We start from the raw sequence: 25,927 nt of genomic DNA on the forward strand, positions 1-25,927 counted from the left end.
AAAAAAAAAGTGAGTCTACGTGTGACCATCAACCCCCAGGACCCTGAGACCAGAACGAGATGGTGCCCGGCTACCACTGCCGACTGCTCTGAAAGGGATCACAGTGGACAGAGTGGGAGAAGGCATATGGAACAAAACTCACAATCATATAAAAGAGCTGGTTACTGGTTGGAGAAGCTGGTAGAACCGCTGAGACCAGGGTCCTTGATCCCTGTTCGGGTCTCACCCACATGGCTTGTTTTTCAACCAACAATTGTCTCTCCAGGGTCCAATAATACAAGTGGGGTGCATCCACCTTAGCATAACCAACCATTTGAGATCACCATCGCAGCACTTCCCCAAGGACCAAGTTTAGAAGGGATAGGAACGAGTTGAAAAACGGAAGCAGGGAGAACAGGGAGGAAGTGGGGTAGGTGATGTTACATTGAAGGGATTACAATGGATGAGGTGAAACAAAATGTGTATGAGTCATTGAATGCAAAACTGATCATCTGCTCTATACAGCTTTACCCAGTTCTAAAATGTGGAAGAAAGAAAAGTGGGATGATTTGTCCACAAACAACACTATCATCAGCCACACTAGAATTCCTTTTGGCCTCAAAGGCAATCTAATGTAGAATATCTTGCTATGTACAGGCCGAGAATGATGGTGTGGACATAAGATATAAGATCCCGGCATCCTGACGCAGCCATGCAACCCTTTGTGAATGAATCACAAGGCAACTGGTGTGCTGAGTGAGTGACCTTGTGTGGCCAGGAAACGAGATTTGCCTTATTTACTGCGGCTCCATGGTCTAGGCCGCTTCCCCATCCTGAGGACCAGTGGCGTGGCACGGGGTGGAAGAGAGGGTCTTCAGGTCAGGGGAAATCGACCTGGAGCCTCAGAGAAAGGGCAGGAGCCTGTTGAGTGTGAACACACCCGCTGGTGCCGGAGACCTCTGGGGTTGTTGAGTAATTGGGTCACAAGCTGACACCTGAGGCCTAGGAAGGGGTTCGATCCGAGGGAAAAGGAATCAGCACTCTGATTCTTCACCACCCAAACCCCACAGGCTCCCTGCTTTGTGCAAACCCTACCGCACTCAGCTACTCAGTGAAGGGTGCCTCGGAAGAAGGCCGAGCCAGCTCCCGAAACACCAGCCACGGTGTTTGGAATGGAGAGCAGTCCTCCTCTGACGCGTTTGGGCTCACTCTACGTGGGAGTCAACCCGACAGCCACTGTTTGTGTCTGTAACTTCTCCCTAGCCCCCCTCACCCCTCAAAGACAGACGAGGGTCCTGATGAAGAATCCCCGAGAACAATGGGAGACACGCCCCACCCCCAACCCTGCTGCCCCACTTTTGCTTAGGTCAGCAGCATTCACATCCTCTCCGGAGGAGCCAAGCAGTCCTTCCAAAGCTGCCAACTGAGTGGCGTTTCAAGCTGAGGGGCACAGCACTTGCCAACTCCCTCATCCCATCATACATTCGTCTCTGCGCAAGGCAAGGTCTCTGCCCGTCATGTGGGCTTGCCTTTGCTGGCGGCTCTCACAGACACGTTCTTTTTCCTGCCTACACGGGACAGCACTAGCCTGAAGTCAAATTGACTCCCAGGAAAGCAAATGGGGCATCGATGCAGAAACTCAAGGCACTGGGGAGTTCAAGATGTACAGAGGCCGCTTGACTGGGAGAAGCGATTGAAAGATGAAGCAGAAGGGGGAACCGATTACAGGGACCTACATGGGACCTCCTCCCTGGGGACGGGCGACAGAAGAGTGGGTGAAGAGAGATGTCGGACAGGGCAAGATATGACAAAATAATAATTTATAAATTATCAAGGGTTCATGAGGGAGGGGGGAGCGGGGAGGAAGGGGGAAAATGAGGAGCTGATGTCAGGGGCTTAAGTGGAGAGCAAATGTTTTGAGAATGATGAGGGTAACAAATGTACAAATGTGCTTTACACAATTGATGGATGTATGGATTGTGATAAGAGTTGTATGAGCCCCCAATAAAATGATTAAAAAAGAAAACTCGAGAAAAAAACAAACCAGAACGATGAAGCAGACAGAAACGGGTTGTGGGTGACAGCACGTGAACCTGAAGAACGCATTGCAACGGAGGGTTTCGATGGATTCACTGTCAGTTGCCCCCTTTCAAATGCTGACAGACGTGTCACAAGCCCTTCAACTGGCTTTGCAAACATGGAAGGGGGTGTCTGTCGGAGAGGGCTTGCGTAAGCAGAGACTCATTTCAGAGCAATCGAAAACACAGTCTAAATATTCTCCACCACAGGGGGGAGAGGGGTGGTGGTGTTGTCTAAAAATATTGTTAGGATGGACATTTGTTCCACATCTTATTCTCTCAGAAGTTTTCACCTTATTGCTCAGGTTAGGGTTTTCATAGACCTTAGGGAGGCTTGAGAGAGAGACAGGGCATTCTTTTGCCTTGAACAGCTGGTCTCCAAGCCCACGGGGGCAGTTCCACCCTGTTCTATGGGGTCGTGATGAGCCAGCATGGACTAGATGGTAGAAGTGAGTTTGTTTTTTTGGGGGTGGCAAGACTTAATCCCCAATCAGGAGAACTCGGTTGTACATTTAAGATCTACAAAATGGACTGCTTTGCTCTGGTTTTATTTAGAAATGTCATTAGTTGCCATCAAGTCGATTCCAACCATCGGCGCCCCCAGTGTGCACAGCAGGGTTTGCAAGACCTTCTGGAGGCAGATGGGCTGCTGCGTGCCTTCTTTCCAACACCAAACTTTCGGCTGGTGGAGGAGGGCTGAAATGTTTGCAACAGCCAGGGGCTCATTTATTTTGCATGGGGACAGGTCAAACCGTTTCTGCCAGAGAAATTAAAGACGTTAAAAACAACATGTTATCTTGGTATGGTGGGGTCAGCTCAGGCACAAATCCATTAAGGGCAGTGCAACATCCACTAGTACAGCACGGGGAGCAGAGCAAGGAAGTCCCGAGGGAGTACCAAAAATAGACTTTGGGGCCAGGGCATGGCACCCCATCACACCCAACCGGAAAATACTCCTAAAGGTCAACAAACAGACCTTGAACTATTTACAGGCTTTTTTGGTTTGGTTTTGTTTGGGGTTTTTGTTTTTTTTTTGCTTTTGTGTGTCATTGGTTTTGTTGTTGTTGCTGTCATTGTTTTGTTTTTCTGTGTCGCTTTGTTTGGCACTGTCTTGTTTTTATGTGCATATTATCTCTGCAAGTCTATCTAGATAAGATAGGCTGGATAAACAATGTGGAGAAGCAAACAAGGGTGGGGGAGGACATGGGAAAGGGTGGGGGGGAGAAGGAAGTGGTGTTAACAAACCCAGGGGCAAGGGAACAATGAGTGACTCAAAACCAGCGAGGAGGGTGTGGGAGGCCTGGTAGGGCGTGCTCAAGGGCAATGTAACCAAGAGGAATTACTGAAACCCAAATGAAGGCTGAGCATGATAGTGGGACAAGAGGAAAGCAAAAGGAAATAGAGGAAAAAACTAGGAGAGAAAGAGCATTTGCGAGCCAATTAAACACACAACTTTCCTCTTTAGTTCTTTAATGCTCCCCCACCCCCACCCCGCCCCGCCCCGCTCCACTACCATGATCCCAGTTCTACCTTACAAATCCGGCTAGACCAGAGGATATACAGTACAGAGAGGAACTGTAAATACAAGGAATCCAGGACAGACGAACCCCTCAGGACCAATAATGAGAGTAGCAATGCCAGGAGGGTAAGGGGAAGGTGAGGGGAAGAAAGGGAGAACCAATCACATGGATATACATATAAACCCTCCCCGGGGGACAGACAATAGAAAAGTGGGTGACGGGAGACGTCGGACAGTGTAAGATATGACAAAATAATAATTTATAAATTATCAAGGTTCATGGGGGGGAGGGGGAAAATGAGGAGCTGATATCAAGGGCTCAAGCAGAAAGCAAATGTTTTGAGAATGATGAGGGCAACACGTGTACAAATGTGCTTGACACAATGGATGGATAGATGGATTGTGCTAAGAGTTGTACGAGCCCCCAATGAAATGATTTAAAAAACAAACAAACATGTTATCCTGGCAAGTTCCATTGCTCGGTGATTTTTGAAATCTTGCCAAACCGATGCCAATGTGTACCACTCTATTATGCTGATCAAGGAGCCGCTTCTGCAATTATTCTGCTCAACCTACCTGCGTGGCATTTCACTTTGAAGCTTATCTGGCTTAAAAAAAGGGGGGAGGTATCGAGATGGGGGTTGCCCCAGAAGATTAGGATCCTCACTCTACATTCTGATGTGGCAGGTCCCATCAGCTCACCAAAACGAACAGGAGAACCTCATTGCAGTGAACTCTAACTGACCTCCAAATTGTTCCGCTGCAGGAACATGTTCTTGGCTGGCTGACAAACGATTGACACGGGGGCTGGCACTCATGATCTGATAGAGGAGGTTGCTCTGCCAGCTCCTTTGTCTCATCATCCCCTGGACCAGATGGAGGGTTGTGGGCTGGCTGCGGTGGACAACCTCGGGCTTGGTGCAGTCCCAGCAGCATCCCCGCAAGTGTGGCAGGTCTCAGGGCCCTGGCCCCGCTACCCGTCGTACTTACCTAGCGAGGAAGGGAGCCTTCTTCCTAAAGGTTACATTTGCTTTATGCTGCTTTGGCATGAGCGCATCTGGAACAGTGCGTACAGTTTGGGTCCCCACCTTTCAAAAGAGACACCAAAAGGTTAGAAAAGCATTTCGCAGAAGAGCACAGGAGGAAGTGGAAGGCGAGGCGCAGGCTGCCTGCCCCGCCGCTCGCGATGCCCCGCCTGCCTGGGCTGTGGAGGTCTGCTGGGTGACCAGATTGTCAGACTAGTCTCCTCCCTGATCTTTAACCTCCAACGTTAAAAATATAGACATTAATTCACCTGTGAAATGGCATGATTAGAATGCAGAAGTAAAATTACCATTCAACTACCCTTTTAAGTAATGAATCCATTTCACAAGGACAATGAGGCCTGGAAGCCAAACACACCCAGGCTGGCTACGCATCAGAATAAGCTGAAGACCCAGGGAGCCTTTGATTGAAGTTCTCTCCTAATTTCTTTCAGGCACCAGCTGTTGGACTCAAAGCAGGCTGCGGTGCCTCCTTGAAACCAAATCCTCTATAATAGTGCCCACACAACTTCTCGGCCTTCTGCAGCCGCCTCTGGAAGGACTGGCGTGGCTTGGGACAAACAAGCAGATCATAAAAAACAGCTTCCTGTGCCAATGTCGGCTTGGCAGCGGTTAGAGAGCTCGTTGTTCACTCCACTTCCTCTGCTCTGTCATGGTCGGCTGGCTCACGTCATGCTCAGTGCTTCCAGGGCCGTACATCTTAGGAAGCAGAGGGCCACATCTTTGCCTCCAAATAGTGGCCGATGGGTTCAAACTACTGACCTTTCCATTAGCAGGCATTCAATTAACCACCGTGGCACCAGGGCTCCGTGAGGTAGTGATTCCAAACCCAAAGCCAACTCAGGCACTCCCGTTGAGTCGATTGCGACTCAGAAGATGCTGGAGCGGCCATGCTCATCCACGCGCGTCACCTCCCCGTGCCCGTCCGAGGGGAGACTGCCTCCAGAGGCTCTGTGCTGGTGGGTGAAGCAATTCAAAAAGTAGTCACTGTCAGTCTCTAGCATACACGCAGGCTGTGCACCAAAAGGGCCTCTGGAGTGGGCTGCTTCCCATGGAAACCGCGCTGATGGCAGTTCCATTTCCATACAGTTTCACCCCTAAGGAAAAATTCAGCCTCTGCAGTAGGATGTAATAAAAACTCAAAACTTGGCCGAGCTAGCAATAAAGGAACCCCAGAAGACAGGAGGTTTATATTAACCGCCTTTACATTTTCATGAATACTTAAACCGGGTGGGATGAATTGGAAGATGTTTAAGCGATCCTTGAAAGGGAATCTGAAGTGTTCTTGTTCAAGGACTTTGAAGGATAGAAGAGAGGGCATGTATTATACTGATTTCATTTCAAAGAATGTAGCTGACACTTGCTCTCCATTTTTGCCCGTGGCCTGAGGTCCGTTGACACCATACAAAGGTATAAAGGGGGGAGGAGAAAAGGAAGAGAAAGAGAATGGGTTTCATGGGTGTGACAGGTAGATTTATTGTGCCAACCTGGCCAATGAACACGTGGGATTAATTGAAGAGCAGAGATAAATGGTTCAGCAAGCCTCGCCTTTCTTGTCTCTTGCGCTTTGATGATCAGACGAGTGTGCGGTTGCCTTACCTGGTTCTCTGCCTCAACTTGCGACTTATACTACCTGGGGGACACCTAACACGTGGACTGCGTCGCCATAGTTTGAGGTTCCTTCAAGACCTGCTTCACCATGCTCCTGGAGTATACTTCACTTGAGCTGGGCACTGTGGGACCCTGTCATCTGGCTGACTGTTGGTGACCTGCCTTGCTGTTTGCTGCCTGTGCCCAGATAGCCTGAATTGCTCTACAGAGGACTACCCGGCGGCCCTCAGGACTTGAAGGGCTGCCAGTTTATTAGCTGTCTTACGGAAGTGAGTTGCACTGAGCCATTTGTACTGTTCTATACATTAGCTATTTATTTCTTATGTTACATATATATATAACCATAAGTGTTTTGTTTCTCTAGAGAACCCTGTCTAGCATAATGGCATGTTGGGAAAATCTGAAGCAGTCAGGGAAAAGATGGTGAGGAACACAAGAGCGGCGTGCAGAGCACAGGGGAGAAATAAATGAGGGTTTAACAGAGGATCTCGAGCGATACCGTTCTCAAAGGAAGAAGGTATCACGCCAAGACATTTCTAAGACTGGTCACCAGGTGGTGCTAGGAGATCAGGATACTTTGAAGACAAAGCGGCACTGTCCTATGAGAATTTCTTTGGGAAACCTGACCCCATTTATCCTGCAGCCCGGATCTTGCCCCTTTAGATTTGTTGTTGTTGTTCTCAAAAATCAAATAACATTAGAAAGGAATTTGAATCCCGGACTGCTGTTTTGATGTGGTGTCAACTGAAGAGAGCAGGATTCTCAGGGAAGCGTGGAAGAGGTGGCCGAAGCACACAGACACAGATGGTGGCTGCGTCGACCCGATTGTTTGAAGGTTTTCTATGATTTTGTCGACTTTCAAGTGTTTAAGGAAACTGACAACACTGAAGCTCTCTCTATGGTCACATCGGAATTCTAGACATCTGAGAGCGCCATACTATGGCCTGAGGAAGAATCTCACTTGTACTTGCTTTGCTTTGTTTTGTTTTGATCTAGGGGTCAGAGAACTAAGGCCTGGGGACCAGAAGCCGCTTGCCACTCATTTCGGCACGTTTGGCGGTCTAGAAATGGTTTCCTCGTTTTTAGTGATGGAAGAAAAATCAAAAGAACAAATGATGACACGTGCAATTCCCTTGCAAGTCAGACTTGGCTGTCCATAAATAGATAATGTTTGACTGGAACACAGCCATACGCTTGCACTTACTGACTATGGCTTTGCGGGGCTACAAGCGCGGAGTAGCGCTGATGGATAATTTGGCTGACATAGTCTAAAATATTTAATACCCGGGTCTTTGTACAAGTTTGCAAACCCCACCTTTACTTTGATAATTAGACTCTACTAACCCAGAAGCAAAATACAGGCAATTAAGAGTGATTTTCTACTCTGAAGAAGAAAGTTTCATTTTAATCCCACAGCCCAAACCCTAACAGCTCAAGAATCACTAAGAATGTTTAATCTGATTCTTTTTATTCCCCTAAAAATACAATCAAATAACCTACATCTGGAAAATGTTATGAATTATGCTGCTCTGTCTCCACATCTTCTAATAAGTAACAATTATTGGCGACTGTTGAATTTTAATGAAACACTCAGGTATGTGCAGTTCCGAAGACGAATGTATCACCGTGCTGCTCAGACAAGATTGGGTGGTTCACACATGGTCAGAATGCCCTGAAGGCTTCTGGGAACGTCCTTCTCGGGGAGCGCTCGCTGTGCCGCCTTCGTCCTTGACGCTGTCCCCAGCACAGGCTGAAACTTACCACGTAAAGAACCATCTCTGGTTCTCAACTTCCTCATGGTTTTTGTTTGGCTTTTGGCCAGGTGAGTTCTCATCACTGAAGTTCTGCTCACGGAGTTTCTGAAATGTTGAACACCTACTCCGTGCTCTCCAAAGGAGCCCTGGTAGCGCAGTGGGTTACACCTTGCTTAGACTCCTAACCTCAAGACTGCAGTTCAAAACCACCAGCTGCTCTGAGGGAAAGAGGAGGCTTTCTACTCCCATAGAGTCTGAGACGCCCACAGGGGCAATTCTCCTCTGTCCTACAGGGTCCCTATGAATCAGAATCAACCTGATGGCAGGGAGTTTGGCTTTGGCGTTTTCTGTGACCCCCACCCCCACCCCAAAGTCTGTTTTCTTCCACATTGACTTTACCTTCTCGTTTCCTTTCATCTTATTTCTAAGACCTCTTGAGTCTAGACTCTAGACCCTTCTCTTGAGTTCAAGGGCTTCAGATCAATAAAAAGAAAAGGCTGCACGCTCACCTTCATAGCAGTAAATTCTATCCTTCACACTTTCCATCTTTAAACTACATTCACCTTCTCTGGAAAACGGGAGTGCTGCACTCCAACAGGGTGGGGGTAGGTCACTCGCTGCTGTTCAATTGGCTCAGGCTCACGGTGTGGCCTTAGGATGCCAACTTCACAACAATTGGTCAGTGAATCCAGTGTTATGGCTATTATCCAGTGTCCAATTTGTCTTCCAGCTTCCCGTCAGGCAAATATTCTGTTGTGGTCCTTCAAGTTTTCCTTGGGTAATTTTTGAAAGTAGATTGGTAAGAACCTTCTTCCTCATCTGTTTTAGCCTGCCAGGTGTGTTGAAACCTCTCCACCATGGATGGTCCTGCTGGTCACATGGCTAAGACGGGTGACATGGCTTCCAGCATCACAGCAAGACCTGCCCCAGGGCATAACAAACAGAATGACGGCTGGTGGTAGTTACAGGCTCACACACAGACATGTGGAATTAGCCTGGTTTTCCATTTGATGGGGCTTGATCACCAGATCATGGCCACTCTGTACTCAATTTCTATGTAACATGTGAAACATTCTTTTTTGGCCTCTAAATTTGTGGTGAAATGTAGGGGAGGTGGGCAGAGCAGCGAAAAGGGCGGGCCTCAACAAGATGAACGGCCACGATGGCCACCCTAACGGGAACAATGAGGAGGATCGCACAGAACCTGGCAGTATTTACTTCGATTGCACACAGGATGTGAGCTTTGAGCTAGGAGCTAGGAGTCACAGCAGACTCCCAACAAATTCACGGATGTGTTGATTTTGAGGTATGCCGACGAGAAAATCCTCCAAAGACCACTGTCCTACCAACGTCTTACTCCCGTAGACCTACACAGTGGTGGATACTCAAAAGGCTATGTCCTGCAGTCACGCAGGGTCACTATGAGTCCGAACCAACGCGCGGGCACCCGCACCCGCCTCCTGTTCCTCAGTCTCCCGCTGCTGAGTTTGTCTTGTCTGAACTGTCCTGGCAGCCTGGATTTTGTCCGCCAGGACCTAACAGCTCAGTGCACATTTGAGCAGGACTCTTCAAACGTCTTCCCGTGGCTCCGATTCCGACTCCATCAAACATACCCCTCGCCTCTGGATTCCGAGTCCTGGACATATGCCTCCTTTTCATTCTGGGAATAAGGCAAGCCCTTTGCCACAAGGCCTTTGCATACGAAGTCTCCTCTGTGTTGAATATTTTAAGCCAAAGATTGTACAATTGGTATGCAAGTGAGTCATTTCTGGCCAGTAGATACATGCATATTTTGTTTAGCTGCAGAGCATTTTTAATTAAAGATAGCTTGGGGGAGTGGGGAGCGAGGGGGAAAATGAGGACCTAATGTCGGGGGTTTAAGTGGAAAGAAAATGTTTTGAGAATGATGTACAAATGCGTCTTACACAATTGATGTGTGTATGGATCGCGATAACAGTTGTATGAGGCCCTAATAAAATGTTTAAAAAAAAATAGCTGACCTACAAAATTTGGGAGATTTCGTGTGAAAAAATTTTTCTTCCCTGCAGCATTCTTTGGTGACAGTTTTTTAGAGCACATTCTGGCTTTTTGGAGGAGGTGGCAGCACAGGACCGGCTGCTGCTGTGACGCAGGTGCCCTGGAGCTGCTGGTTGCCCAGTCCCTTCCAAGCCAGTGCACGCATTTGGCCTCTTTGGTATTTGCAGTTACTATCTTCATTTAAGGAACCCTGGTGAAGTAGGAATCACATGTTAGGCTGCTGACCGCAGAAGGCTTTCTTCTGTCAACAGTCAGTCTTGGAAACTCAGGAGCAGTGCTACTCTGCCCGTAGGGGGAGCTGTGAGCTTGGCATCACCTAAATCAAAAGGAGAGGGCATACAGGAAGCTGGCCTTCTTACCAGGGTTGTTTTTCCCTCCAAGAGAGGAGGCTGGGGCTTTCTGCTCCCGTAAACTTACACACTCGGGAACTCGTGGGAGCAGCTTTCCCTTGCCCCACAGGATCTCTAAGGATTGACATCAACTTGGCCAAGTTTGGTTTGTTTTTTATCCTTAGTCATCATAGTATGCTTTCCCCAACTTGTCCCTTGTTTCTTTTGTGGTATTAAGTTGATAAGAAACTGCTGGTTTTATAGGTCAAAGGTGGTTGGATTTCACACAATTCAACCTGATACTACAAGTGTAACTTTTTGTCAAGTCTGCTAACTTGTGTTTTATATCTTCCCTACAGCAAGCATGGCCAGAGGGCATGAACTTAGTCTTGTCCATTACTTTATTGTATTACCTGGCAGATTATAGGCACTAAAATATTAGGATGAAGAGATAGAAATACTCCTCCCATCAGAAGTTCCCTAGCAGTTTCAGAACATACCCTCCTGAGGTGTCTGGAAGTAGTCCAAGTTACTCGTTGACGTTTCAAGCCCTCAGCCCAGGACTGTACTACTGGTTGCAGCACCATCCTGTCTTTGACGACGTTAGTCTCAGTCCCGGAGCTGATGCCATAGGAAATCACTCCTACATTGTGAATGGGACTGGAGCCCCAGTGCCGACCAGCACTGGACAACTGAGAGAAGCCAGGGGGCAATGGTACTTGTTACTCAGGAAGCTGCTTACGGCAGCAAAAACCTCTATAGCCTTAGAGGTTGGTTGGAGCTTGGGTGCTCCAAGCTGTGTGTATCAGCTGCCTTATCTCCGTGTTTCCCTCCAGACTAGGGGCGATGGTTTAAACTATCTGAATCCTTGGTGTTTCACTCGGGCATTTAATGCTTAATGAATGGATGGATTAAATTGTTGACCTGCCATATGGACTGTCCCGATCAGCTGGAGGAAGACATTTTCACTTGACTAGGTAGGCAGAATCTTCCCATGTGAAATCTCGCCTTCCCAAAGAATGGTGACCTGACAGGATAGGAAAAGCACTGAGCAGTATCATTAACACAGTAAAATTTTGTTAAAGTATGATTCAAAAGTAGCTCCAATTGTACATCCACAGGGAATAGCTAGAAATTGAAGCCAGATTCAGAAGAGGGAGGAGAGATCCTTGCTGATGTCCAGGGGATCTTGGCTGAACCCAGAGAATACCAGAAAGATGTTTGCCTGCACTTATTGACTACACAAAGGCATTCAATTGCCCAAGCCATAACACATTGTGGATAACATTGGGAGCAAAGAGAATTCCAGAACACTTCCATTGTGCTCATGTAGAACCTGTATGTGGACTAAGAGGCAGTCATTCACACAAGACAAAAGGAGACCAGATCCTTCTACCATATGATGGAGCTTCAAAAAGGTCGAGGAAAAACATCCATTATCTTTTAACTCCATTTTTCCGTGATCTGTTTCAAGCACATGTACTTGAATGCTTAGCAAATAATCTTATAAACTGGACTGGACTACATTAGAACCCAGTGCCAGGACTGGAGGAAGAGCCGTGAGCAATCTGTGGAATGTGGATGGCACAGTCTCGCCTGCTCACAGTGAAGAGGACTTGAAGTGCGGAGTGATGAAGGTCAGACTTAGTCTTCACCACAAATTACACCTCAACCTACGGATCCTCAACTTACTCACGGAGCTCACTGGTGAAGATCAAAGACCGCAGCCTTCCCTGTGGCTTGCACCTCAACAGAAGGAAAACACAAACTCTCACAACTAGACCAATAAGCAGGATTACTGTAAATGGAGAAAAGACTACAGCTGTCACAGATTTCATTTGACTTGGATCCACAATCAATGCCCATGGAAGCAGCAGTTAGGATGTCAAGCAAATATTGCACTGCACAAATGTGTTTCAATGGACTTCTTTGGAGTGTTAAATTGTATTTTCAATTGGCTAATATGCATGAGAAAGCTGGACAATGAATCAGTAAGACTGAAGAGTTAATGTCTTTTAATTACGGTGTTGGCAAATATTGAGTATGACATGGACTGCCAGAACAGCTGAAACAGTCCTCAGAAGCTAGGCTAACAACACTTCCTCTCACATACTGTGGCCACGGATCAGGAGTGACTAAGCCCTGCAGGACAACATACTTGGTATATTGTTCTCTGTATTATGGAGGACCAGTGTAAAGAGATCTATAACCAGAAGGTCTGACCCAGATGCTCAACCACAGGAATGCCTGGACTGTGCAGACGGCCGAGGCCCGGGCAGGGATTCGGTTACTCACAGGTGCTAAGTTCGCACCGGCTCTTTGGCACCAACAGCAGGCACAACCTCATGGACTTGAGCAGAGCTGGGGGTTGGGGTTCAGTTCTCAAAGTGTCAACTGAAACTGGTATGAGGATAGTGCTTTCAAAAAGGATTCTTCTGTTCTTTGTTGATATAATAAACATTATATGTATTTCATGGCACTGCCTTCTGAACCTCAGAACTTGACTTTTTCCCCCAAATAAACGACAAATACAGTTTCTTTTTGTATAGGAAATACAAATACTGGCAGTTCCATGTCTTTTTGTGCCTTGATACAATGGCTCATGCAATTCCTTTACTTGGAGAGATTTCCTATCTTTGTCCACCCTTAACGCTTTCCTGGAGGAGCGGCTCCTCTAGGAAGCCTTCCAGGGTAAGATTAAATGTCTTCCTTCAGGGCTCCCAGGATCCACCCCACTCCTCTAACAAAGGATACTCAGCACCTATGGTGTGCCAGGCACTGTCCGAGGCACCGAGCACAGTTTACACAAAATGGAAATTCCTGCCCTTGAGGAGCGTACATTCTAGCGGAGCAAACGATGGAACAAGTGGAATATATATGTTTAGATGGTGGTTAAAAGCTGCAGCAAAAAAGAGAGAAACAGAAAGATGTCGCGTAGAGTGGAGTGGTTAAGGGAAGGCCTCCCTGAGGTGACACGTCAGCACCATCCTGGAGCTGACCAAGGAGGGGAGCATGAGAATGGGGGAAGCATCCCAGACTGCACCAACAGCAGAAAAGGTCGCCTGAAAGAACAGCCTGGGAACCAGTGACCGCTCTCTGGTGAGAGAAGGGGAAGGTCACACACCTTCAGAGGAACCAGATGCTGGTGGGCTGTGGGTGGGAAAGTACTGGATTTTAAGAAATGGCATGGTCTGACTTACCTTTTTAAAGTATCACTCCCGATTGTAGAATAGCAAGAAAGGATTGGGAGGCTCTTGCAAGAATCCTAGGAAAAACGGTAGATAGGCCAGGATGACAGCCAGTAAGGGTATTAAGAAGTCATATTCTGGATACAACTTATATTCGAAGTGTTGTTGGGCCAACACTTTTGCGATTGGTTTGAATGTGGAGAGAGAAAGAAAAATTAAGAATATGGTCAAGGTTTTGCCCTGCTCAACTGGAAAAATGGCGAAGCCATCTACTACCTGAGAAGCGGAAGCTGGAGTCAGGAGCAAGGTTGACATATGTTTGAGGTGCTTATTAGATGTCAAAGCAGAAATCTCATGCCAACAATTGGGTATGGATTTTTTAAGGGGATTCAAGTTTCCAGCACAAAGGACATTAAGCAGGGGCATTGGACAAGATCACTGAGAGAGGACGTATAGACGGAGAGAAGGGCTGAGCATTGGGACACTTCGACGTTAAGGAGGTCGAAGAGGGCATCTCATTCATGATACACAAATACATACATTGTTTGTCCATGGGAGTAAACTGAAGCCCTACTGGTGTAGTAGGTTACACTTTGGGCTGCTAACCACACCATCAGCAGTTCAAAACCACCAGTTGCACTGTGGGGAAAAGACCAGGCGTCTGCTCCTGTATAAAGCTTCTCAAGTCTGAGAAAACCCCAAGGGCAGGTCCATCTGTTCTCTGGGCTGCAGAGAGCGAGGGCCGACGCCACAGCACGAAGCCGTTTTGTTTTTAGTATGGAATAAACTATCAACTGCTTGCTGTTCAGGACTGGCCGGGTCATTTTTATAGTAAAATCTCTAGGTACTTAACACAGGGCCAGGCACACATTCTATAAACATATATCGAGCAGTACCTTCTAAGAATATCCTAAGTAAAATCCTTAAAAAGCAAACAAGGCATTAAAAATGGAATCCAATGGGCATGGATATACATTCTAACACCCACAATACAGGCAGATTAAAAAAATATTATGAAAATCAAAATGATGGGTTACTATTTATTAACAATTTTCAATATGTTGGGTTATTGTATTCCATAAACATGGTTATACTCAAAGTTCACAAAATCAGTAGTGTTACTTCCGCTCATCAGATGAGAAAACTTAAATAACAAATGTCCCAATAGCTTCCCAAGGGCACAAAGTTGGTGAGAGAGCCAGGATGCAAACCTAGTTCTGGGACTTCTACACTCATGCAACTAACACTGCATTGCGCTTCCTCGCATACATGATCGGGGAGCTTCAAAAAAGTTGGTGGAAAATGAAGTTAAAAGACATGGAATTTTTTCATGAGTTTTTAAAGATGCCTCGCCTCTCAACTCCTACCCCTGTATAACCCAAGGTTCTCTGACTGCCAGAGAGGCTGTCCTCAAGTGATAAAATTTACTACATTTACTAAAGCAGCAGGACAACTGAAAAAAGGATCCTTGGTTCCGAGGTTGTGTATAGCCATGGGCTATGTATAGAACCTGTAATCTGACTATTGTCAGCTATGAGCAAGCCCAGAACTATGCAGGGGTAGATGGCAGGGATTAGAACTAGGCAGCACCACGTAGCTGAAAGAACTATGACCGCGAGAGATGAAGGGCCTGGCCCCTTCTGAGTCTCTCTGGTACATGTGTTTAGAATTTATTATGAAGCATGCAAGAGCCAAAGAGAAAGACTGCCCAGCATTTAAGACTGACGTTCCTTCTGATTAACATGAAACGTCATTGGCACTTTGGGAACAAAGCTAGGCTGTACCTCTAAAAATATTTGTGGTACAAGAAAATCATTTAAGGATCAGGCTGAAAGTTCAAAAGGACAAGAACGATATTTAACCTAAACATTAAGCTCTAAAATAAAACATTTTCTTAACTTGAGAAAGATTACATTGGTAGTACTTTCAATTAAAATGAAAGCATGCATGCACTCTTAACTTTCGTGACAATAAACGTAAGCGTGCCTTAGTACCTGCTGTATTTTAAAAGCTCTATGATCTACCTCAGACCCAGGGCACTTGCAGAATCACCTTTCTTGAAAGGCTGCTGTTGTCAGGTGTCTTGGTAAAGCGCCTTCTGCTATTTTATGCAATCACTTGTGCTCATCATTTGCCATTTGACAAAAGCAGACAAACAAAAACTAAGCACTAAGGAATTAGTGACCAAAGAAAATTAAAGTCTTAGAATTTTTTTTTTTATAGATCTTTGTCTCTTGACCCTCAAAAAGGAAGAACTAAGACTCTTATAGGTCTATATCACCTGTTAAGTAAATCTGACAGGAGTCTGTTATGAAAAGACATGTCTACTTTTCTCATAAAGTTCTATCAGTTGATTGTGGTAATGACTGTACAACTCCCAATATTACTGAACTACTGATTGTATAATATGTGGATGCACGTCCAAAAATAATGTTATAAAAAAAGAATATTACTATTTAAATTAAAAAAAATCCTTACTATTTGATAAATTCAACAAATAATCTGCTAATACAGAAGTCCATAAAAAATATACTTTTTCTTTGAAAGTTTATAATTTTTTTGGTTTTGTTCTAGGTTTTGGTTTTAAGCAGTTGAAATTTCTTTTTAAAAAAGGGTGATTTAAAAAGTAGATGAAGGGAGACGTCGGACAGGGCAAGATATGACAAAATACCCATTTATAAACTATCAAGGGCTCATGTGGGAGGGGGGAGCGGGGAGGGAGGGGAAAAATGAGGACCTAATGTCAGGGGTTTAAATGGAGAGAAAATGTTTTGAGAAACGATGTACAAATGCGCTTTACACAATTGATGTGTGTATGGATTGGGATAACAGTTGTATGAGCCCCTAATAAAATGGCAAAAATAAATAAATAAATAAATAAAAATAACCAAAAAATTAAAAAAAAAAAAGTGATTTGACAGGTTTTACCATTTTAATGCATAACAACCTCAAAATTTAAAAAAAAGAATACCTTCAAATTTCTGATGCTTTGAAACAAGCGATTGCTTATAATTATATAAGCTTACAGAAATCATACAATTAACTATTATTGAGAATAATTAGGTACACAAGATTACTTACTGCCCGAGGTAATAGATATCTTGATCGTTATCTAAAGTAGAAAAATTATTTATAGTAAACATTGGGAAACTTAATGGCATTTGAAAAGTTTAAATGACTAGTGTTAAATATTTCAATACTTGCTACTTTAATGAACCATTTATAAGTAGATTATATTTAATACTTATTATAAGAAAATTAGGTATTTATCATATCTGATATTGAAGAATATTCCTTAAGGGCAGAGAACCCAGGGAACAAATACATATTTGTTAGCTAGCCTACCTGATGAATATGTAATCTTCAGTGGTCCCCGGCTGCTGTAATTTTACAAATGGAGAAAAAACTCCCCAGACTTATTAGTAAAGTCAATACCTTGTGCTTTATTGCTAACTAGCATTTACCAATGATCTCTCACTTCTAATTCCTGCATGAGGCTGTTGTTTTGTCCCTGCCCTGGGGCTTAGTTTGACCACGTCTCTCAACTCTGGCTCAACTTGATAGGGAACAGGGTCTCGTTATCACCCATAACTCTAGCAGTACTTTGCTCATAATGGCACATCCTGCTCTACCAAGGAGCCCTGCCAGTGCAGTGGCCAAGCACTTAGCACTGGCAGCAAGTTTGTGTTTGGAAGCCCCCAGGGAGCCTGTATCCACTAAGATTTCCATTTGCAGTCTTAGAACTCTATGGACAAACCCTACGTTGTCCTAGAAGACTGGACTCAACCGCGGAGTTCAAGTTTCTATCGAATACCACTCACTCACTGCCACCCAGTCGACTTCACACCCTAGGGCAACGCAGAACTGCCCCTGTGGGTTTCTTAAGGTATAGATCTTCACAGGAGAACAAAGCCCCATTTTCTCTCTTCTCTGGTGCTTTCAAACTGCAGACAGCTGACAACCCAACATGCAAGCCCACTATGCACAGCAGGGTTCCTCCCTAACACCAAGTACACTGTAAATCACTGAAATAATGAATGACTATGTATACATATGCATATTCATATGTCACTATTATTTCACGGAAGGAGAAATAAAAGCCATTTCTCCTTCCTTTTGCAACATCATGAAATTGAAAGGTTAAAATCAGTAATGTCTAAGAATTAATGCAGAATGAGAAAACCATAAGAAGTGGCAGAGAATGTTTTCCTACCTCTATACATCACATGTAGTAATCTAGAAGGCACAATTATGTCTCGTCTTCTGAATGTTTGAGAACACGCTGCTTTTCCAATGGGTAGACTAGTATATATATTTTGGGGCAAATGCTTTGATACAGACTAACGACAAGTCCACTGCCATCAAGTCCATTCCAACTGACAGTGACCCAGTGAGTTCAAGTAGAACTGCTCCCTAGGGTTTCCGAGGCTGTAAATCTTCACGGGAGCAGACAGCCTCATCTTCTCCTTCGAAGTGGCTGGTGGGTTTGAACTGCCGCCCTTGAAGCTAGGAGTCCAACACTTACCAGCACCAAGGCTATAGGCCCCCAATGCACCATATGTATCCTGAAAATAGTAGTTCTTATACTGCCTCACATTCTGGATTTTACAAAACGGAGAAATTTGCAGGTTAAGAATATATATAACTAATGGCAGTGATTTTATTCTGAATCTACCAACAAATATATTTTTACATATCTATGACAAACAACTTTTAAATAATTTTTTTTTATGTTAGTGTATCTTGAAGAGGGGAAGGACAATTAGGTTAGCAGACTCCTGGTTTGTGTAAATGGTTAACACATTCAACTACTAAAAGCTGCAGGTTTCAGTCACCCAGGCACCTCAGAATACCAGCCAATGAAGACCACGTGGAACACAGCTCTACTCTGACAGACCGGGAGGGTGAGGGTGGGGGTGGGAGGTGGATGGGGGGGTGGGGGGGGAACCCCAGAGCCAACTCAATGGTAACTGTCCTAAATGTTTTTCGAACCCAGAATGAGCTAAGATTAAGTAGTATATTTGTTCATGTTAAAAAATGCAGAGAAAGATCACTGAATTTTAATTTCCTTTTGCATACAATGCAGTTTTGTCATTTAGCAGAAAGTGCTTTTAAAATACACAAATTTAAAAGCTACAAAGTTTATTGCATATACTAACAAAAAATATTGTATTTTTTTGAGGTTTGAGCAAAATGGATTTTTATTAAAAAATTCACTGTGACCAAAAAATATTGTATTTTAAAATTAGTGACGAATCATCAAACTATAGTTTAAGATTACCAAAATATTACATCTAACCTATTAAGCAAACTTTTATGACCTGAACATTTAACTAAGTTATATTGGGATTCCGGAGAAAGCTAGCAAATATTAGGGAGAAAAATAATGAGATTCACTTGAGCGTAAGCAGATGCAATGTTAACAGTTAAGTTGGCAGGGCCTATGGATATGGTTCTCAACTAAAACAAAAAAAAGCTTAAAAAATCCAAGCAACAAAGGTGCCAATGGCATCACCAACACAAACTGCCACCGAGTCAATTCAACTCAAGGTGACCCTATCGGACAAAGTAGAACCGCCCTGAATGCAACTCTGTATGGGAGTAAAAAGCCTCATCTTCCTCCCTCAGAGAGGCTGCTGGGTTTAAACTGTCAGCCTTGCTCTTAGCAGTTCAATGCTTACCTGAGAGCTCCACAAGACAGGATAAAGTCCTGGAATTAGAACCCTGAACCCAATCCAGTTGTTCTTGGATGTCTTTGAATTTCCAGTGCTCTCCTTGTGCCACTAAAGAACCCATTCCCAGAAGAAAAGATCCCAGGAAACAGAGATGAGTCTTAAGCATCCCAAAAGAGGTCATTAGGATAAGCAGAAAAATATTGCTACCTATTGTAAACATAGAAGCAAATGACATCTAATTTTCTTACATTCTCAGTTGGAATGATGATCCTGGTCTTTCTTCAGCTTCTAGTACATGTAGTTTTTCTATTGTACTTCCTTTCTCCTGCTTGCTAGTATACTTCACATGTTGTCATCCGCTGAGCTGCTTCTGAATCACAGTGACCCTATACGGCAGAGTAGAACTGTGCCAAAGGGCTTCCTGGGCCTAACATTTTGATGAGAGTAGCTCAGCAGGCCATAGCTGCTGCTATGTTTACACCACCTGTCTTTCATTTAGCAGCCAAGAGTTTTAGCCACTGCACTACTAGGGCTCCTTATACTTTATATAACTACATACCTTTTTTCAAGGCAAGGTTTATTCACTTTTGTAACTGTCTATTCCCAAAGCCACTGGATGGCTTCAAATCAAATACAAGCCAGCTCAGTTCAGTACAGCATCCAAGGCCCATGGACTCCTGACCCAACTCACTCTAGCTTTACCAGCCACAACTCAGTCCCATGACTGACAGTGACACTAAAGCTCTGGATTTATTAGTTACACCTTCTGCCTTTATTAGTTATACCTTCCATATCCACAACTGGCTTTTTTTTTTCTTTCCTTTTTAAGATTCAGCTGAAACCTTCTAATGCCATTAAATGTCTCAATATTTAGTGCAGAATTATCCGTTATTGGTTGCTAGAGATGAACCTTTAATAAAGGTTAGAAAAATGTTTTAGAATCAGACTGTATCTCTCAGGATAGTTTTAAATATCGGCCGTGTGTAAAATGTGAACTTCAATGGAAAAGAAGTACGGTGGCAGAGAGCAAGCACACTTGGGAGCCCGCGGGGTTCTATGGTCTTGCCCAGTCACTAATCTTCCCGCCAGTCCTCTGCCTTATGCTCTCTGCACACAACTGCTGTCTTTCAGCCAAACCAGCGGCTACTTAAAAGCAAGCAAATAATTAATTAACTGCAGCAGTGGCATCTAAAATTGGAATGCTAGTCTTGACACAACAAAAGGAAAGTGAGAAAGGAGGCATAGGAGTCTAAGACATCCATTTCTAGGTCAAAAGCAGAACAGTCGATATAAACATCTTGTTTGACTTGAAAATAAGATGTTAAGAAAATACTCAGTTGAAAAAACGAAGAGTTATATAACGGCATATACTGGAACATAGTGCAAGACAAACATCATATAAGTCTAGGTTTTATCAAAAGGATTTTTCCCAAGGACAGTCAGTCACACAATCTCAGAAATTATCCCATATTACCAACAGGAAGATGGACAAGTGGCTAAACACTTGTAAAGATAAAAAGATGCAAACAATATCATTAATTATTTTTAGGAGCAAACTTAATGACATGCATTAATATTAAAGTAAATGAAAGTTTTTAAAATGACTATTAAATAAAAATGCACAATAGTTTGAACAGGGAATAAAAATTAAATTGCAAGGATGGAAGCAATCAGATATACATAAGCATGGAGGAATCTGGGCATACAAATAACATGAATCATTAATATGGTGTTATTTTTAAAGAATCGGACATTGAAGTAGATTAAAGCAAATGATCAAAGGGCAAAGATAAATTAGAATTACAATTAGTATTTACCACGCTCTTTTTGACCCGCTATTTCCCTCACTATAAGAGCAAAACAAATGGTCACTGCTGGTCTACCTTGCTTCTCCATCCAGATATAGCATGCACTGAATAAAGGTGTCTTGGCTGTGTCAATGTTATTCAGTAAGACATTTAGTAGCTAAGGGCTTCAGAAGCAAACCATACACTTGCATTTAGAGGTTGTGCCACGGCTTAGCTCATTTATGTGTTTTTAACCTTAAGAAACTGTGGGAAATGAGAGATTCTTCAATTCCCAAAGCAGTATATCTAGCCCCAAATCAGAAAACCCTTTCATCAAAATTGTAGAGGGTTCGGTTATTGAAATGACAAAGCAGGGAGTCTTCATCTTTCAGAGGGGAAACTGTAAGCTCTGTAAATATTTTACAGATGGGCACAGAGAAAAGAAGAGATGCGGGCTCACTAAGAAAAAATATTGGCTTAGGGGTAGTCCCACTAAGGAAAATTTGTAACTTAGGATTATTTAATTGGAAAAGTCAAGGATGAGATGGGATCAGCTTTGGTACAGGAAATACTACTGTGAGTTAATTTTTTCTAGCTATGAGTGTACAGTAAAGTATCAGTTTGTCCTGATGTTTTATAAAGTCATCAAAACATCTACAGATTGAAATGTCCTAGGAGACTGGCGTTCTCCAGGCTGGAGTCTAGGAGCTATCGATGCAGCAGTGCCTCGTTAAGAGGAAGGAGTAGGACAGGGACCGCTACAGGATTACTGCAAACTGAGATGGCATCTGACGTTAAGCTCTGCGTAAAATAGCCTGACCGCTTGTATACTAACAATTTATTTTGTTTGCTAAAAAGTTAGTCGTAAGTAAAAAGAAATAAAATGAGTAGTAAGTTTTTTAAAAGGTACTTCTAAATCCTAGTAGCTATAATATTGTTTTAAAATAAAAACGTACATTTGAATGAATGTACTTAGCACAAGGTCCTTTAAGAACATTACATCTTAACAGTGAAACAATGACAATGAAATGTTTGTTATCTTTCTGTGGGGGTGGGGGAAGCCTAAATGCTATAAAATAAAAGCAATGATAAAAAAATCCTAAATTACTTGCTGTTGTCCAGAGTCGACTGAATGATTTAATTTTCCCATAGAATTAGCAATCACTATTTACCTTCCATACCGAGATTGTTTGGGGGAAAGAGCAAGTCTATGAAGATTTTGGAATTACTTAAAATTTCTCTATCCACTTCTCATTTTTAACCTGTGCTAGTTCATGGTTCTAAAAAGAGATGATAATTTTCAGGATTCTGCAAGAGATCCATGTTAAAGAACAACAGTGGAGCTGGAAGGCAGAAGCTTTTGTTACTTTATTGTTAATCGATGAATGTTTCCCAAAATTATAGTGTAATTGTAATTTAATAGTACAACACAAAGTTACGCTGCTGGTAAAGCCTGTTGGGACTTAGCAAATATTTATGACCGTATTTTTACATTGCTAAATGAACATGTGCTCTCATTGTTAAGGACAGAAGTTCTAATTCATATAATCACTATGAAAACCCATATTACAAATGGTTGTTCCTGGTTAGAAAAATTCAGCTTAAAAAATGATGAAATCCATTTAACCCTAATCTAGAAACAGATGATAAATAGCAAATATAACGTAGATTTTCAACACTGCTGTCAAACTGACGTAGCAATGGTAGCGCACACAATTCAGATATCTGAAGACAATGAATAATGAGCCACTGGGGCTGAGGTGTTCGACTTCAGTTGCATTTGCTTGTAATGCCTGCTACGTGTGAGCACTTGTAATGCCTGCTAAGTGTGAGCACTTCGGTGTTTCAGAGCTTGAATCACAGGGCTCACCATCTCGCCCTCTGATGGGCTGCAGGTCAAGCCATCTGCTCAGGCACGTGTGCAACCACTGGACAACAGTCACTAAAAAGTGAGCCAGCTGTCTTGTACATAAAGTTCAAAAATATATTGTATGCAACCTTTCCTTTTCATAATGTCTGCCCAGATTAATCCTTTAAAAGCAGGGAAAAAAGAAAAATAGCACAAGAAGTATTTTCAGATATAATTAGAACCTATTATGCATGAAAAAATTTTAATGGCAATTTTAATAAAAAGATGTAATTTGGGTGCATAATACCAAATGGCTAATAGCTGAACCACACAGAGAAAACAAGGCTACCTTATCTTCAAATCTAGGTATTTTAAAATGAATAAAATATGAGAACATGTTGTCTGGAAAGATTTTTTCAGTAAGACAATTAATAAAACCTAAAATTAAAGAAATCTAAAATAGAAATAACAAATTTTAAGTATTCTTAAATTGATTTAAAAAATAATCACAATGATTTAGAAACCAAATATGCTCAAATGAATATGTGGTAATTATATCAAGAAATGGAAGGTACAGACATTCTTCATATGCTACAAGGGCAACATATCTTTCTCCCCCTTTCTCTCTCTTTCTCTCTCTCTCTCACACACACACACACACACACTCAGGCATACAACAACCCTATAGGAAGATAGTTATATCAGTGAGCATTTATAATTGTAATGTATCAGAGTCCCACAATTCATCTCAACAAAAAGGCAATTAAAAATTTTAGCACACTTAATATTTTCTGAAGGAAAATTAAATCACAAAAATATTCCTTCATGACTGAAAGGATTACCATGTGTTATAAAACATATAGCTTAATACTCCATTATGTTTGAACAACCAGTTATTGCAGGTGTAGTAGTGAGGTAGTATATATCGTCCCTACTTGGGACAATTGTGTTCATATGCTGCCCTTCAAGAAAAATCCCAAGTTTCTCTTAATGATTAAATCAATGTCCAACAAATGTATATTTTCTTTTATTAAAGCATCTGCTTTTCTGAATTAATGTATGAAAGAACAGTAAGATTCAAATCTTTCAGTGATAACTTATTTTCAGGTAATATTTCATCAATCAATTCTACATCTTTAGATAAAGCGGCAAGGAGAGCCATCAAAGGATGGCAGGAGATGAAAGACCGAGCAATCAGCTGTCATCGATGATGACAGTAAAGTAAGCATATATCAAATTTCCAATAATATAATTAAATTTGGATTTTTAAAAAAATAACCACCAGCTGTACACTACAGTATTAAAATGTTCAAATCCTTTTCATGATTCATAGCCACCTTCTACATAATGATTAAGGACTGCCCACCCTTCCACCTACCCTCATTTTACACAGTGCCAATGATCTGCATGAAGGTGGGATTATGGCTATGGGCATGGCAGGGTATGAGAAGGCACACTGAGAAAAAGGTGGGGAGAGAACGTGGAAGGGGCAAGAGAAAAGAGAGTACTCTCTCTAAACACTTGTTACCATTATTCGTTTAAAATGTTCAAAGTGCTCAAACCACACATACACAGTTGACAGACATGATAATTAGTGTTAATATTCAACCGAAAATAAAAATGAAAAACGAAAAAGAAGGTGATGGAACACTGTCTCCATTCCCTGGCCCCAAAGGAAAAGAAAACCAAACATGATATCACACTGCCTTAATGTTGAAGAGTTTCCCCTTAAATTTGTCTCTTAGCCACCACAGTCAAACTGTTCTAAGTGCTTTGGCAAGGTGAGATGCATTCCATCACATCTGCAAAGGCCTGCTTTTCTCTGTTGGTGGTTCAGCTTATGAAGAACACGTATGCAAAGTAACAGCTCTCACATTGCTTCAAACTCATCAATACGCTGCTTTGTGTTGCCTTGTCGGATCTGCCGCAGAGTCTTGTACTTGTCGCGGCCGGCTTTCACATTCTCAGCATGAAGAACATCGTTCTGTGTTTTCTTGGTTTCATCTCGGGCTTGGGCTAATTCTGAACTTAGTGCCTATGTTTAAAAAATAAAAAGTATGCCTATCATTTTTTTCCTCTTAGATTCATAAAACTGCTTAAAGATTTTATTCATATGTGTGTGTATACCCCCAAGTCATATTGTGCATGTGGGGTGTACACACACACACACACACACAGACACACACAATCTGACATTATATTAAATTTCCACCATAAAATATATTCTTGAGATTATAAGTTTTAATAATGGTGGGGAGAGTGGCCTAGGAAGAAACATAGTCTTTGATTTCTACATATATAAACTATGGTTGTATACTGAAAGTCTATATAGCCCTTGTAAGCCCCCTCAGGTGGTATAAGTGATTAATAGCCCCGGCTGTTAACCATAAGGTTGGAGGTTCAAGTTTACCCTGAGGTGCTTCAAGGAAAAGTGCTTAGTCATCTACTACCAACAAATTAGCCATTGGAGACTCGTGGAGCATAGTTCTGCTCTGATAGGCATTGGATTGCCAGGAATCAGAATTAGCCTGATGACACTGGTAGCCATTATAATGTTACTTTAAGACTGGAAATCTCTACTATGAGAAGAGCTTTCTTCAAAAGTCTTGAATATTTCTTACAATAATCACCTCATTTTCTTTAATATTTGAAGAGTTCACCAATCCAAATTATACCTAGAAAAATGTTCTAGCAATACTAAAAGTTACCATTTGGTCAACTTATATAATTTAATAAACTCATCTTTCTCAATGATAAAATCTGAATAATTCAGATTACATAATATGTTAAAGATAGTCTATGTACACTTTACTGTTTAAAAACTGAATTCACTCATACTTCCTAACTTCTAATATGGGCCCAGGTACATAATTAAATAACTCATTTGTTAAGTCCTGATTCCACAGGGGTTAACAAACAATGAGAAGAAAAGGCCTAGAATTCACTTCCGAGAAAATCAGCCATTGAAAACCCTATGGAACACAGCTCCGCTCTGAAATACATGTGACTGCCCTGAGTCACAGTCGACTCAGTAGCAAATGGTAGGGTAACAAACATTTGAACATGTCATATACTAAT

At 42.7% G+C, this 25,927-nt stretch overlaps 1 protein-coding gene across 1 annotated transcript in view; it reads right to left on the bottom strand.

The window, feature by feature from the left end:
• Positions 1-4,542: 4,542 nt before the first annotated feature.
• Positions 4,543-25,927, bottom strand: part of RDX (radixin) — a 67,044-nt gene continuing 45,659 nt past the window's right edge. The window contains exons 13-14 of the mRNA XM_004708979.2: positions 24,724-24,884; positions 4,543-4,664 (exon numbers count right to left, since the gene is read on the bottom strand). Of these exons, the coding sequence (XP_004709036.1) occupies positions 4,598-4,664; positions 24,724-24,884 (228 nt within the window). The 3' untranslated portion in view covers positions 4,543-4,597. The remainder of the gene's footprint in view (positions 4,665-24,723; positions 24,885-25,927) is intronic.

This window comes from Echinops telfairi, unplaced genomic scaffold (assembly GCF_000313985.2).
Source record: "Echinops telfairi isolate 266 unplaced genomic scaffold, ASM31398v2 ScPeMD7_7421;HRSCAF=8459, whole genome shotgun sequence".
Classification (NCBI taxonomy): Eukaryota; Metazoa; Chordata; class Mammalia; order Afrosoricida; family Tenrecidae; genus Echinops; species Echinops telfairi.